This window comes from Daldinia vernicosa (genome assembly GCF_022497035.1).
Source record: "Daldinia vernicosa strain CBS 139.73 unplaced genomic scaffold F5Y00scaffold_1, whole genome shotgun sequence".
NCBI lineage: Eukaryota > Fungi > Ascomycota > Sordariomycetes > Xylariales > Hypoxylaceae > Daldinia > Daldinia vernicosa.
Genome location: NW_025953917.1, coordinates 1198199 through 1211597, shown reverse-complemented (window position 1 = coordinate 1211597; position 13399 = coordinate 1198199). Strand labels below are relative to the sequence as shown.

Here is a 13399-nt window from a genome sequence, read left to right as displayed (position 1 = left end):
TCGACAAGGTGAGACAATATTGAAAAACCCCTTAATAGAACTAGAACTTACGGCCCTGGTATTAGATAGGATATATAACATCCCGATGTGTCGTCCGACGATCAAGCTGATCTCGTCTTAGAGTTTCGTTTTGCCTCCCAAAGAGCGTATCCCTGAGTAGTAACAAGAGTCGAGGCGACTGTTTCTAAAGAAGTTGGATAGACAGACTGGCGGGATACTACGCCACGAGATCGTTAATTATCTGATGAAGGGTGATCATCCAACGGCCATGTCTGGGCGGTTTTCCCCATTGCCTTGTGGATTCTCGTATAAATAGACCACGGTATACAATAAACTATTCGATACCTCTATTACCATCTGCTTCGTTTCTGGTCTTCCGCGCAGGCCGTTATCCATTCATTTACTCGAATTTCTTGAGAGTATAATTTATTTTGATTCGTTTCGTTATATCCGCTTCTAGAAAGTAGGTGTATTTAGTAGCGCGACTGGTTCGCACCGGATTTTACGTACCTAAAATTTCCATTGTTCTCTTCTCTTTGACTTGTTGGGGGTGGCATATCCGATAATTACATACTAACCTTGGCTTATAATGAATGCCTCGGCGTCGCTCCGAACTTCCCTCTACGGGCTCGATGGCCCACTCGGCTTGCCTCCTCAATCGAAACGACATACGGTGGCCGGCGATGTCGAGGCTCTCCGATGGCGTAGGACTCTCGCACCAGTCAACTACGCCCATTATAGCTCATATTACCGGCAGATAAAAGAGGAGGTTAGCCGAGAATCCATCTTCGAAGTCGAACAGGCTTCAAAGCCTCTCATGATAAGGGATCAAATAAACGCTTCTTGGCGCTCTCCTTTTCGTCCCCTGCGACACCCTTGAGCCCGTCGAATCCGAGACCGAGGATGGTAGTACGAAGACATATAAGCCGGCTCTTATTGGCGGCAGCCATGTTCTTCTTCGCGAATATGCGTCTTCTCATATGGCTGCAAGACCGTTGGTATAAGCCTAAGCTAGGCTCGGCTTCCTGGCAGGCGGCATTTTGGAGTTCTGTTGGCTCCATCAACTTTGCACTTACCGGCTTCGCCCTTTTTATGGAGGATATGAATAATTTAATAATTGCTAACTTTGTTTGTTCATGGCCATTTTTGATTGGTTCTATCTTCCAGTGGTATGATCTCATGGCATTCCACCCAGACGACTGGGTGACTTAAGCTAGGGAAATCCCGGTGACTTAGGTACCCAACTAGGTACCGTCTCATCGTGTGAGATTATTGCAGGGTTATTGCAGGGAATTTCGCTCTCGTTTGAAAACGTAGTGATACCTAAGTGGGCGAATGCTAATTAAGAACATTATGGAAGGGAGGGTTGCCCTACCTTAGGTACTTAGGCACCTAAAGTACCTAGTAGAATATTTATTTAAAATATTGTTGATTGTCAGTGACGAAAGACGTGGGGAAGCGGGGTTATGGTGGGAATTTCATCAAGGAAATGTCGGTTGGTCGGGTCCTTCTGTACCTAATTGACGGTGGCCGGCCAATTGCTCGGCGCGGTTGTCCGCGGGGTATTCTCAATCTTAGCTAAGGTGGGCAGGTATTGTACCTCACGATAATCATGGGAAAAGTAAACATTTTTACGATCTTGTGACATGTGTCTTTGGTTTATCCTACAACTATATATTTATTTCATTGCATCTTCTAATTCTTCAGTATTCTCTTCTTGTAAATACTATAAAATATAAAACATAAAATATAAAACAGATATAAACCATCCTCGATTGTTACCTCTTTGGCAGTTTGTTTAAGCAAACTTGAAGCTAAAACTTGCTAACGATAGAATTTATTAACCAAGATAAAGAAATAAGTATAAGGCAAACACACATCATCCCTTGAAGCTCGAAGCGGGGCATCGACACTGAGACGCAGCTATTTTCCCTTTCGCTTTCTCTTTCCCCGCGACTTATCTCAGAATACCTACGGATTACCTCCTAATCATAATCGCAACTCAACAATATGTCGGGCCCTGTACCTACGGTCACTGCATTGCAGGACATATACACCCAACAGGCTCTAGATGATCAAACTGTGAGGTGGAACAAGCTGCTTGACAAATTTCAGGCCCTTTATGGCGCCCCCGCCCAATTCGTCTCGCGATCGCCTGGTCGCGTGAATATCATCGGCGAGCATATCGACTACTCCCTTTACTCGGTACTGCCCATGGGAATGACTCCCGATGTCATCCTCGCCGTATCCACCGATCTAGAGTCCTCACAAGAAGGCAGTTACAAGATCAAGATAGCTAATGTCGACAACGAGCGATTCCCGACTCGCGAGTTCGATATACCTTATTCCGAGGTCGATATCGACGCAACGATACATGAATGGACCAATTACTTCAAGTCTGGGTTGAGAGGGGCGTTACAATTGCTAAGGAAGAAATATGGAGACGATTTTAAGCCCAAGAGTATGCAAGTGTTAATGGACGGGACAGTACCCGCTGGTGGTGGTCTCAGTTCCAGCGCTGCCTTTGTAAGCGCCAGCGCATTGGCTGTTATGATTGCCAATGGGGAACGCGATGTCGACAAGAAAGCTCTGACCGAGGTTGCTATTGTCAGTGAGCGGGCCGTGGGTGTCAATTCTGGAGGGTGAGTTTACCTGGTTAGTTGCGTGGTTAGTATTAATGTCTTGCTTGCAGAATGGACCAGTCCGCTTCAGTATTCTCCGAACGAGGATCGGCTCTCTTGGTTTCTTTCACTCCGTCCCTCTCGGCGCGGCCGGTCTACTTTCCCAAAACGAACCCTGAACTGTGTTTTATGGTCGCGCAATCGTTCGTCACTTCAAATAAACAGGAAACCGGCCCAATTCACTATAACCTCAGGGTCGTCGAGTGCAGCATGGCAGCAGCATATCTAAACGCCAAGTTATGTCCTAAGGGAACTGAACTTCCTAAAGATGCTGGCCCACTAGGCGTATCCATACGCGGATTCCACCAAAATTACTTCAAGGATACCACCAAGTCAATGCCCGAACAACTTACCGAGTTGATTGAACTGACCAAGTCCACGCTCACCCAGGAGCAAGGATACACTGTGGAAGAAGTTGCTTCAGGTATCGGTATCTCGGTTGATGATGTAAAGGCTCGGTTTATGTCCAGCTTCCCCGTACGGGGCGAATACTTCAAGCTCCGCCAGCGCGCACTGCACGTATTTACCGAGGCTCGGCGTGTTCTCCAGTTCCTATCCCTTCTAGAAGATCCGGCACAGGCCCCCGACTCCGAGCACACAGTCGAATACAATGCTAAGCTCGGAAAATTACTGAACGAAACCCAAGACTCGTGCCGAGATGTTTATGAGTGCAGTTGTCCCGAGATAGACGAGTTGTGCAAGATTGCGCGCGAGGCCGGGAGCTACGGTAGCCGGCTGACCGGTGCTGGCTGGGGTGGATGCAGTGTCCATTTGGTGCCTGCCAATAAGGTTGACGATATCAAGAAGGCGTTGCTCGATAAATATTACTCCAAGCGGAACTTAAGCGAAAAGGATCTAGAGGGAGCAATTGTTGTCAGTCGGCCGATGAATGGCAGTGCAGTCTTCAAACTGAAGGAAGGGAAGATTTAATCCTGCTAGGTTAGTATATAGCGTATATATAGCGTATATGTATAGCGTATGCTGTTAGTAATTGCGGAGCATAGATATTATGTGGACCATTGACTCGATTTCTCAGTGATGCATTTGCAAGATTGACAGTTCTGGTCGCCCTTTTGTGTTCATGGTGAGGTATCTACGTTTAAGGAAGACTTCGTTACTCTATCATACTCATAATTCCTACTTAAGCCTCGAGATAACCTTCTTTGTTATTAAAGGTTAGCATGGATAGAGATATAGTACCACCTATGACTATAAGACACGTAATTGCACGACATTGAAAATAACATCAATAATTAATCGCAGCCCTTGCCAATAGGAGTGGTTTTGTGAGGTGATTGGCCACATTGCTAGCCTTATTACCTGTTTAGGAAACAGTTCTCCTTGTATTAAAGTGAGGTATCTATGATCTAGTATTAATCCGTAGTATGATCTAATATATTATCCCAGAACCATACTAAAGCTAGATAATATGATTTCGACTTAAGGTAATATTAGGTGCTTGGCCCGTATATTCTCCATATGTATCAACACATTCTCTCTTCGATATGCCGTAAGTCGATATGCCGTAAGTTACACTCAAAATAAGAATAGAATCGCGATAAGAGGTAAGAATATATATGTCCATATTTATCTCTCTAGTCATATAATACTAGGTAAATTTGACGCGTCCCAGCGCTTGGTTTGCGTATGGTTCATTACTCGTTCCGCAACCAGATCAAGCATCCATTACATTAGTTCATGTATTCTATGCCGTTGCCTGCCCCGCCGAAATACTCCATTAATACCATATCCCGCTCTCATGCATTTCATTCCTACAGCAAAAAGTAGACAGAGAAGCCTCAATGGTAGAAAAGGGCTATTGCTATCTCATTGCTCACGAGCAAATCGACGGCTCACAGTCCCATTCCAAGGAGGGTAAGATGTATGCCACGAACCATCATCGTGAGAAGTACTTGAGCTCCACACCCAACTGGACACTGGTATGGATGTCGTCCATGCCGTCGGGGAAGAGGTGCTAGCGAAAGTCGTTGGCAGGACTGATATGATTACCGTACTTGGCGGCGCCGGGGGTATGGTTGACGAGATGGTAGATACAGATGATGATGTTGCTGTTGCTGTAGTAGACTCTGTACTCGGATAAGCCGCAGTTGAAGATGATACATGGTCGTCTTCAGTCACAGTGGTGGTTACAACGTCAGTTGTGGGTTGAATGTCTATAATAGAGACTGTAGTAGCAACAGTCTGGGTCGCGGGACTAGCGGTAATCACTATCGTGTTGGTAACCGGTGGAGAAGTCTGGACAATTGTTCTCGTACTCGGGGTAGGAGTTACAACGATTGTCTCAATTGTGCCAGGAGTCTTAGTTGAACCTGAACCTGAACCATTCCCATCAATCGGGACTACAGAATATGTAGCGCGAGCGACCAATGACTGGGTTGGTTGCCTTCTCTGTATAAGGAAAGGCAATGCTGTAGATGAATCAAATAGGGATAGGATAAAGAGAAAGGAGATCGACAGGTTTAGATGCATCTTGGACAACGCCTCAAGGGGGGTTTTGCTTGTACTAGTTGAGGGCCGCGAGTTATTGCACCTTACAGCCTAGCTTGGTGGAAAGGAATGATCTGCAAGATGAAAAAGAGAATTTGAACCTACCATGGCAAGCATCGCCTTTTATTATACATACATATCAATTAGCAATATTCGGATGGTTGGGAAGTGGACAAGGCTGGGTGGGAGATGGGATTGAGAGGGGTTTGATAGGGAAGTTCTAGGGTAGTAGGGAATAAGTTGGTGGCTGGAGTGTGCATCAACCCCAGACTTCCAAGATTCTAGTGGATACCTAGGTACATACATGTATTGTATTGTACCTACCTCCTTAGGTAATCTAAGAGGTACCTATGTAGGTACCCGATAAGTACGGATCCGTACCTGCATTAGAGCCATCGGACAATTGAATTGAGTCTTGGGAAAGACGCACCATAATCCTTTTTTTCCCTTTTAGTTCGGGATTCTCATCTATACAAATCCACCAATTCCATACCAACTCGGATTTCTATACCCATTCTATTTATCATCCTATAGTTAGTACTTATACTTCAACGCGCGTTAATATGGCAACTTTACGTTCTAGGCAATCGGGAGGTGCGGTTGGCGCATCTCTACTAGAGCGAGCCCAAATACTTTCTCGATATTCTCGAGCGATAGCCGAGAATATTTTCAACAACTAGGACACGTTGAAAAAGATCGTTCTATGTCATGAAGATACAATCCAGAAGCGCTGGGTCCAGAAACCGAAACACGAACGAGAGAAACTCTTGCTTGGTGCCTGGCCAAATATGCCATCGCCGCATCGCCCTGACATTGCCGTTTGTAGGAAACTTGTTCCAATTGAAAAATGGAACATGAGTCCGTTAATGTGGCCCTATATAAACCTCGAAGATCTATGCAAAACAGAGCCGCTTTTACTGATGCTCAATTCTCGAGGGAGGCATTCACCTGGCGATTTCATTAACTTCGATTTTAATTCGTTGATCCCGGGGTACCAAACCCCATACTACAATATTGTATATCTTCCAGGTTACGTTATGTCTTTTGGGGAGCCTCCTTCGTTAGAGACATACGGCCAGCTCCATCCTGACACCGATAGCGATGTTAGATTCGACCAAGGCTCGAATCGGGGGGTTTTTACTGCAGACAATGGCATCCGAACTTTGGCGGTTCAAGATCGTCTGTATAATTTTCTTATTAAATGCTGTGAAGCAATTCTCCACGATATTCCAACAGAAGATTTGACGCAGGCCGACCAGCATATCCTTTGCTCGCCCACGGTACTTATGTTAACGAGTAATTCGCCAAGGCTTCGTTTCTCCGCTATCGACGCATTTGAGGACCTGTATAAACGACCATATAAAGTCGAATTTAGTCGTATCGAATCAATTGTTAGGTCCATGCTCGTTGCCGCCGAAGATCACCTCCTGTCTATGAGGGATGATCCCGACTATTTTAGGATGGTTCTAAATCAGAGGGAAGAAAATTGCCCCAAACGCTTGCTCGACGCCAATGGTCAGGGACACCCTACTTTTCTCCAGAACAAGAATTCGTATTGGGCAGGATTAATTCGCCAAGTTTTCTCCGATGCCTTCCTAATATTCTGTGTCTTAGAGGCTACATATGATTCGTTCCGTTACCTACACTCCCTCTTCAAGGAGTGGAAAGAAGATCCTTCTCAAACAACGGCTTTGCCGCTACCTATATGTAAGATGTTGTATGGACTTACCTACAGCCTACCCCTTGTCTACCGCCAAATCATAGATTGCTCGCAATTGCTGGAAAGCATTTCTGGCTCGCCTGCGCTGAGAGAATATTACTATTACGAGCCCCAAGACTCGAAAGACGACTACTCCATTCAAATTCGGCGCCGACCTTGCGTTAATATGACCAAAATTTGCACAGACACCATGTACTTCCTTGACGCCATAACCAACCCACGGAGAGGAATACTAATTGAGTTAGAATTGCTCTTCCAGTGTCATCCTACAGCGAAGTCTTTCGTGAGTAGCTGGCTGGGTGCTCAAATTTCGATCTTGGGTGTTTTATGCGAATGCATACGCGTACTTCAGCAATACCAGCCCCGGGATCGGGGCTTGCTGCAATACTGCAAAGAATATCCCGGTGAGATTGAGAACTTTTACCACAGCAATTTCGAGGTTGCATTCAATGTGTATAGCATACCTGGTTCATTCTGGCACAATATGGCCGAAATAATGCAGAATATCCTCATAGGGGAATCAAAATATCCAATACACGAACCTCGCAGTGGGGAAGTAATTGAGCAGCTATACAAACAATTCTGGGTCAAAGTACTCGATCAGTTGCAGAGAGCGGATGTACTAAAGGAGTGCGCAATTTCGGTATTTTCTCTACCTGATGAATTTACACATCAAGAAAATTCGGAAGCCGAGAAGCCTACCAGTACGGCAGAAGAGAGCGCGAATACAAAGATGAATGATTCCACAGAAGAGTCCACAGAAGAGTCCACAGAAGAGTTTTTTGAGTCCAGGGAATATCCTCTATTCAAAGTCGACAGCCGAACTTTTGAGGTGTTTAGTACCTTATTATTCGATGGACCTGATCCTTGCAATCCAGGAGAAATTTCCTGGGATGACTTTGTTCATGCTATGTTGGCCATGAATTTTACGGCGGAGAAGATGTTCGGATCAGCCTGGCTCTTCGAACCCATAATAAACCCGGATAACGAGCTCAGCTGTATTATATTCCACGAACCATACATGGGCGGCAAACTGGAGTATACGATGATCAAACATTATGGTCGGCGTATCGCCAGGATTTTGAAGTGGGAAAGCGATATGTTCATACGGGCTTGATAATTCGGGAGATAAACATCAGAGCTGAATATCGGAATTGGTGGCATAGGCCGTATGGGGGACACTACGCTTGCCCTGATAGGATTGTGTAAAAGTGGCAATGCGTCTTGAGCCAAGTGTTTAGCGTATTCTACACGGAGGATATGTATTCTCTCATAGCGTCAGCCCTATTACTTACAGTAACTTAGAAAACAGAAGCGGTAGTTCATACGAAATTTAATGCTTTCTGACAATCCACAATATCCACAATTCTACTCTTTGTCCTGAAGAAGCGAACGCACTTGGAAACTTCCTCTTTACGCGTAGTTCACTACGAAGGCATGACCACGGAATGAGTCCCGAAACAAACTTATAACCTCACATATACTTTGCCTGTTCACTTATGTGTTTTATGCTCATACAGAAATAGCTCATCACATCTTACAGTCATGTTACAATCGGCGTAACCTGTAAGACAGCCTATCGTCGATAAACACGTAGCGTACAAGAAGACCGTATTCCTATTAACCTAACCAAAAAAACGCCGTATCGAAACTAGATAGCACATACCCATCCATCAATCTCTCAGTTTTTACGTCTGTTTCGCTCCCGTCACGGGGCAGACACCCGAGGACCCTTCAACCTGGGGGTGGCCGACAACCTTGTCCTTGTGGTGGCCGACCTTGGCTTTCGTCACTGGGCACACGTCTCCGTCGGCCTTGTTAGCTGTGCTAGGGTGGTCTGGAGGTAGGACTGTGGTTACGGGTCCGACGACGGGACATACGCGGTCGTCTACGTTGGGATTAGCAATCTAGGTACTGCGAGAGTAGGGAGTAGGAAGTAGGGGTTTAAAGAGTGTATTAAGGGGGACACCTACCCATCTCCTTGCTCTTGGGCTCATTGACAACGCTTCTCAGTGCGGGACAGGCCTGGGCGTCGGCCGAACCGACGGACTGAGTGGTTGCAGAGATGATCTCGCCGCTGGGGACAGACGGGTGCTGGTGCAGTTTCGTGTGGTGTTCTGTCTTAGCACCAACGACTGGACACGTCTGGCCTGGCTTAGAGAGGTCGATCTCTGGGTGGGAAGGCGGTAGAGTGTGGTTCGTAGTTCCAACGACGGGGCATACTTCTGCGGCGGCCATGATTGCGGTTTGAGCTGTTGGTATAACTAATAAGTTCTTGGAGATGATGACTTGTATACAGTTCGTGTAATAACTAGATGTTGTTGTTTTTCGTCTGAGGAAATCGATAGGGAAAACATACGAGCTAGAGAAGAGGGGGGGAACGAGTTCTATTTAAAGTTGCGGGTCGAACCTGTCGATATAAAGAAGGCTAAGCTCACCGAATGCTCTGGAGCTCGTCCTATATCCCGAGACGACGTCATTCTAGTCTGCTTTAGGAAAAGAGCAGGGGAGCTTGGTGAGTGTGATTGGTTTTAGGGCAATGCTTATTGGCTGTTTGGCTTATGTCAGGTTAGGTGGTACGACAGCAAGAGTGGGTCTGGGGTTCAGGGCACCTATCGTAGGCTCAAAAGAAAGATGCGCTATGGAAACTTGAGGCTTATTCCAACATAAGAGAATAGTGTAAATATCTACCGCGCAAGTGGATGTCTGCTTAATTATGAGGTAGGTAATGTACCTAGGTAATGTAGCAGTTATGGCCATGTTATTTCTATTTTATCTCATTTTTCTATAATCCGTATGACAGTATGGTTGTGACGGCAATACAGTTTATAGTTAAACCTAACTTTTACTTGTCGAGTTACACTGCATAACTGACCACTAAAGAAACATTCTAGAAGCATCATTGTGTCATATACTACATATGCACTTATCCGATGGCACAAGATAAATCCCACGACGTTAGTTCTCCTATTATCTGGTGTATCAGATAGGTTATGTTGAGCCGCAAATCTTGTACAATTACGATGTAACTACCTAGGTAGGTAGGTAACCTTAGGACTTTCCGTTCGATTGGCCAATATCAACCCAACTCACGACCCGAGTATCAACCGAAATTGATCGAATCCGCCAGCATCCATCCAGTCATTATGTTACCCAGGTAGCTACCTAACATAAGTAGTCCAGGCAGCCAGTTACTTCACAATTATATACTAGAATAGCTTTCACTTCAATACACTACACCGCCAGTCAATATGAGAGTCCAACTCAACCAAATCTCCGTTGCCCTGGTGTTATTCGGGTTCGCATCAGCTATTCCACCACCTCGCGAGTACGTGGGCTGTTTCGACTCACCGATAAATCTAGAATTTAGTCGCACCAACATATTTAATTCAATTGGTTTCTGTTGGCATTGGTGCGGAACTAATAACCAGCCCGTGATGGCTGTAACGAACGGCACCGGTTGCTTATGCGGTCAAGCTATCCCTCCTTCTGAAAGAACCGTGCCAGATTCATCCTGCAACAGTGTTTGTTCGGGATATCCGCAGGAAATGTGTATGAGCACTAGGGATCGTCCGCGAAAGATGTAATTAAGCTAACCCTAGAACAGGCGGCGGTCAAGGTTACTTTTCAGTCTACCATAGTGTGCGGCTAGACGAGCTTGAACGAGGGCCCAACCAGGAGACCTCGACGCAAAGCATCGAGCCGGCCGACATAAGTGAAACGCTCCCAACCGCCTCAATTGAGAATCAACCCATTCCGTTAGCAGGTTCATCCGATCTATAGATTCTATTGCTTTGTTTTAAAACGCCCGAATAACCTCTTTCCTGAGTCAACTCGCATTATATAACAAGTAGAGCAAAGGTACCTAATATATCATTGAAACCTAGGGTGGGAACCTTGAAGGTCGCATACAAAAGCGGTAGCTTATTTATATATACACCTTTCATTTACTGTGTATTTACAGCCAGAGTATAAATCATTTTAGGCCAATTGAGGCCCAGAAAACAATCGGTACTTATAACCACCGCAATCGACTAACTTGTACGTATATTAGTTTAAGATGTTCCCGAGCAACCGACGAAGTTGTTGCCGCTGGCTCCAGTGTGAGTAATTTCACCTGCTAGCTTGCAGGATGTGTTGATAACGACTCGATCTGGTCCAGGAGAGCCTATCATCCATTAGCTCGCATCATATACGTGAGAAAGGCTATCACGACTAACCGCCAGTATACACACTACCACTGGATAGGAGTGGGAACTCAAGGTACGGCCCGGAAACTGAGAACGAGAAGCCCTCATAGTTGTTATATGTGTGCGGGTAGCCACCAGGTGCGCTTCCTGAGCTATAGTAGCTGCATGCCTTTTGCGCGGCCTGGTTCACTTGCGTCGCGGTATAGGACGTGGAACCACATGTCGTCGCAGCTAGTTCAGCGCGCTCCTCGACGATGGGGGCGGCAGCGACGGACGTGAGAAGAGCCGCGAGGGGCAGGAAAGCAAAGCTGCCGACGAAGAATTTCATGATTCCGATCGGGTTATTGAGAATTATGAGTAAGGAATCAAGTGGTGTCCGAAGAGTTGATCGGAATAAAGGGGATCGACTACGAGATAAAATGGATTGGACAATCGTATATCTACCTACTCTATATATACATTTTATCTCAACTCCTCTTCCGCGCTCGGTACCTGACGATCCTCCTTCCTCGCAAGGCACAATGCGCCGAAGAACATCACCCGGTCCCTATAGCTTACGCAAACCAAGCTTGAACGGGACGACAGTTTCTTCTTCTGGGACAAGCACCGAAGCATTCCACAGCTGGGCATGCAGATAGGTGCGCAACTAAAAGCGGAAGGTAATAGATAGACGGTAGAACGTGCCGATAAGGTTGGCGGAGATTGCGCGACGTTGTGTGTGCGGGGCTGAGGGTTTGGTTAGATGCCAGGAGGGTGTCTTATGTCTCTGCTGCTATTGGTGGTGAATACTTGGACTAATAAGACGCCAAGTCGGTTGATTGGAACTAGCTTTAAGTATTTATGCAGACTTATAAACTTGGCTGAACAGCGGCAACCTCTTATTCTAAAACAAGACTGTCTTTAGTTTACATCTGTTGCCTTAAAGTACAGTTATGTAATATTTTAAAGAAGCACTCGTTTAGGTATCTACCTAGGTAGGTAGATACGGAAAGGATCATAAGTATAGTACCCCTAGAGCAGACGTACTATGTTAGGTGCTTTTGACTAGTGTATACCTTGCCGGGACACGATGTAACCTTTGCTAGTAACGCTATAACTATAGTTTAAAGAGAATCAATTACCATTTGAGACATAGATCCAGTAGTGACTGAAGGAGTATAAATAAATGAGATAACTATACGACCGGTACCTCACATACATATATGCTCGATACGGCTTCATGTCCCAAGTGAGACTTAGATCTTATATACGCCGATTATCAGCGTTCATCTACCTGAGGTATAACCGACCTGGCCTTGTGCTGATCCCCGATACGCCAAATATTATTTTGTATGGGTGATCTCCACCCTCTTCGGTATAAATCAGCAGTCATGTTGTTTTCTCTTCTCTTCTCTTCTCTTATAATTTATATTTTGGCTTTCGGCTTTGAGGAGCTTGTAACTTTTCTGCAACCTGCATTTTCTTGGGGATTGCATCCGGGGATCTAACGACCTCCTAAGGTACTATAAAAAGTCACTTCTGTTTCGATAAATCGAAGCTATTATAAGCTAGACCATACTTCGGTTGGCCCATTTCGTAGAGGAATAGGTATGCTATTCAAATCTAGTGCTACTTAATTGTGCCACCAGAGTGATCAACCATCCACTGGTGGAGGGGATCTTTCTGTTTTGGCTTGACGTTCTCCTTGAGGCTCGACCACGATAAATTCCTTACTAACCCCTTGCCCTTTTCTGTTAGCCTTGGTCGCCAGTCTCCAGTATTGGCTTTCCTTTGAAGAGAACTTGGTTGTTCCTTCTCGCTACGGTTGGTACTTTCCCTTGTCTCTTTACCAGCATTCGGCGATGGAACGCGACCGCGGAGAAGATCGAGGCGTTCTCCTACCTTCTCCTTGAAATCTCTGGGGCTGTTGGGATGGCTGGGGGGTTTGGTACTATCCCGTCTCCATTGATGTATATGTGCTACTCTCTCGGTAATCTCGACGGTTTTGCGCTTTTTTGATCGCGCATATTCGGAGGTGGCACGGGTCAGTTTGGCCCGAGTGGATTCTTGCTCTCTGCTGGTACGAGCCCTGACCTTTGAGAGCTGTTTGGTTCCCTCCATGGGGGATAAGATATATGTAGCGCCGCCTATGGGACACGTTCCTTTGGGAAGCGCTGAACGTCCTTGGGAAAATTGGGAAAAGCAATATCCTTGTCTGAGCATTGTGTTGATGTGGCTAATGGTGGGAGTAAGGAGAAGGGTTCGATAATATGAGAGAAATATATATCAATACTTGACGAAATGTTTGCTGAGTTCTTCGT

The 13399-nt window shown here is 45.8% G+C and overlaps 7 protein-coding genes across 7 annotated transcripts; 3 read left to right on the top strand and 4 right to left on the bottom strand.

Moving 5' to 3' along the window:
* The first annotated feature begins 1641 nt into the window (after positions 1-1641).
* On the top strand, positions 1642-3697 carry F5Y00DRAFT_223046 (galactokinase). The gene is made up of 2 exons (XM_048005824.1): positions 1642-2642; positions 2693-3697. The coding sequence occupies exons 1-2, from the start codon at positions 2011-2013 to the stop codon at positions 3609-3611; spliced, it is 1551 nt and encodes a 516-aa protein (XP_047870345.1). The 5' UTR covers positions 1642-2010; the 3' UTR covers positions 3612-3697.
* Positions 3698-4240: 543 nt separating this feature from the next.
* On the bottom strand, positions 4241-5383 carry F5Y00DRAFT_223044 (uncharacterized protein). Its single transcript, XM_048005823.1, has one exon. The coding sequence runs from the start codon at positions 5169-5171 to the stop codon at positions 4509-4511; it is 663 nt and encodes a 220-aa protein (XP_047870344.1). The 5' UTR covers positions 5172-5383; the 3' UTR covers positions 4241-4508.
* A 114-nt stretch (positions 5384-5497) lies between these two features.
* F5Y00DRAFT_223043 (uncharacterized protein) lies at positions 5498-8264 on the top strand. Its single transcript, XM_048005822.1, is given in 2 exon segments — positions 5498-7664; positions 7677-8264. 2 exon segments carry the CDS (start codon positions 5978-5980, stop codon positions 8024-8026), a joined length of 2037 nt encoding a protein of 678 aa, XP_047870343.1. The 5' UTR covers positions 5498-5977; the 3' UTR covers positions 8027-8264.
* F5Y00DRAFT_223042 (uncharacterized protein) lies at positions 8250-9356 on the bottom strand. Its single transcript, XM_048005821.1, has 2 exons — positions 8883-9356; positions 8250-8797 (listed from the first exon to the last, which is right to left on the bottom strand). Exons 1-2 carry the CDS (start codon positions 9145-9147, stop codon positions 8598-8600), a joined length of 465 nt encoding a protein of 154 aa, XP_047870342.1. The 5' UTR covers positions 9148-9356; the 3' UTR covers positions 8250-8597.
* Positions 9357-9887: 531 nt separating this feature from the next.
* Positions 9888-11023, top strand: F5Y00DRAFT_6527 (uncharacterized protein). Its single transcript, XM_048013963.1, has 2 exons — positions 9888-10461; positions 10517-11023. The coding sequence occupies exons 1-2, from the start codon at positions 10161-10163 to the stop codon at positions 10690-10692; spliced, it is 477 nt and encodes a 158-aa protein (XP_047870341.1). The 5' UTR covers positions 9888-10160; the 3' UTR covers positions 10693-11023.
* On the bottom strand, positions 10657-11821 carry F5Y00DRAFT_223038 (Ribonuclease/ribotoxin). The gene is made up of 3 exons (XM_048005820.1): positions 11072-11821; positions 10964-11012; positions 10657-10770 (listed from the first exon to the last, which is right to left on the bottom strand). The coding sequence occupies exon 1, from the start codon at positions 11425-11427 to the stop codon at positions 11125-11127; it is 303 nt and encodes a 100-aa protein (XP_047870340.1). The 5' UTR covers positions 11428-11821; the 3' UTR covers positions 10657-10770; positions 10964-11012; positions 11072-11124.
* Positions 11822-12610: 789 nt separating this feature from the next.
* F5Y00DRAFT_267599 (uncharacterized protein) lies at positions 12611-13199 on the bottom strand (the record flags this gene model as incomplete). The annotated part of the gene is made up of 1 exon (XM_048012095.1): positions 12611-13199. One exon carries the CDS (start codon positions 13197-13199, stop codon positions 12708-12710), a length of 492 nt encoding a protein of 163 aa, XP_047870339.1. The 3' UTR covers positions 12611-12707.
* Positions 13200-13399: the final 200 nt, after the last annotated feature.

Coding starts and splice junctions, on each gene's coding strand:
- F5Y00DRAFT_223042 (XM_048005821.1), bottom strand. CDS start 9,147: ATGGCCGCCGCAGAAGTATGCCCCGTCGTTGGAACTACGAACCACACT. Junction 8,798..8,882: donor GCCCAAGAGCAAGGAGATGG/GTAGGTGTCCCC, acceptor ATCCCAACGTAG/ACGACCGCGTATGTCCCGTC.
- F5Y00DRAFT_223043 (XM_048005822.1), top strand. CDS start 5,978: ATGCCATCGCCGCATCGCCCTGACATTGCCGTTTGTAGGAAACTTGTT.
- F5Y00DRAFT_223046 (XM_048005824.1), top strand. CDS start 2,011: ATGTCGGGCCCTGTACCTACGGTCACTGCATTGCAGGACATATACACC. Junction 2,643..2,692: donor GTGGGTGTCAATTCTGGAGG/GTGAGTTTACCT, acceptor TCTTGCTTGCAG/AATGGACCAGTCCGCTTCAG.
- F5Y00DRAFT_6527 (XM_048013963.1), top strand. CDS start 10,161: ATGAGAGTCCAACTCAACCAAATCTCCGTTGCCCTGGTGTTATTCGGG. Junction 10,462..10,516: donor GGGATATCCGCAGGAAATGT/GTATGAGCACTA, acceptor ACCCTAGAACAG/GCGGCGGTCAAGGTTACTTT.
- F5Y00DRAFT_223038 (XM_048005820.1), bottom strand. CDS start 11,427: ATGAAATTCTTCGTCGGCAGCTTTGCTTTCCTGCCCCTCGCGGCTCTT.
- F5Y00DRAFT_223044 (XM_048005823.1), bottom strand. CDS start 5,171: ATGCATCTAAACCTGTCGATCTCCTTTCTCTTTATCCTATCCCTATTT.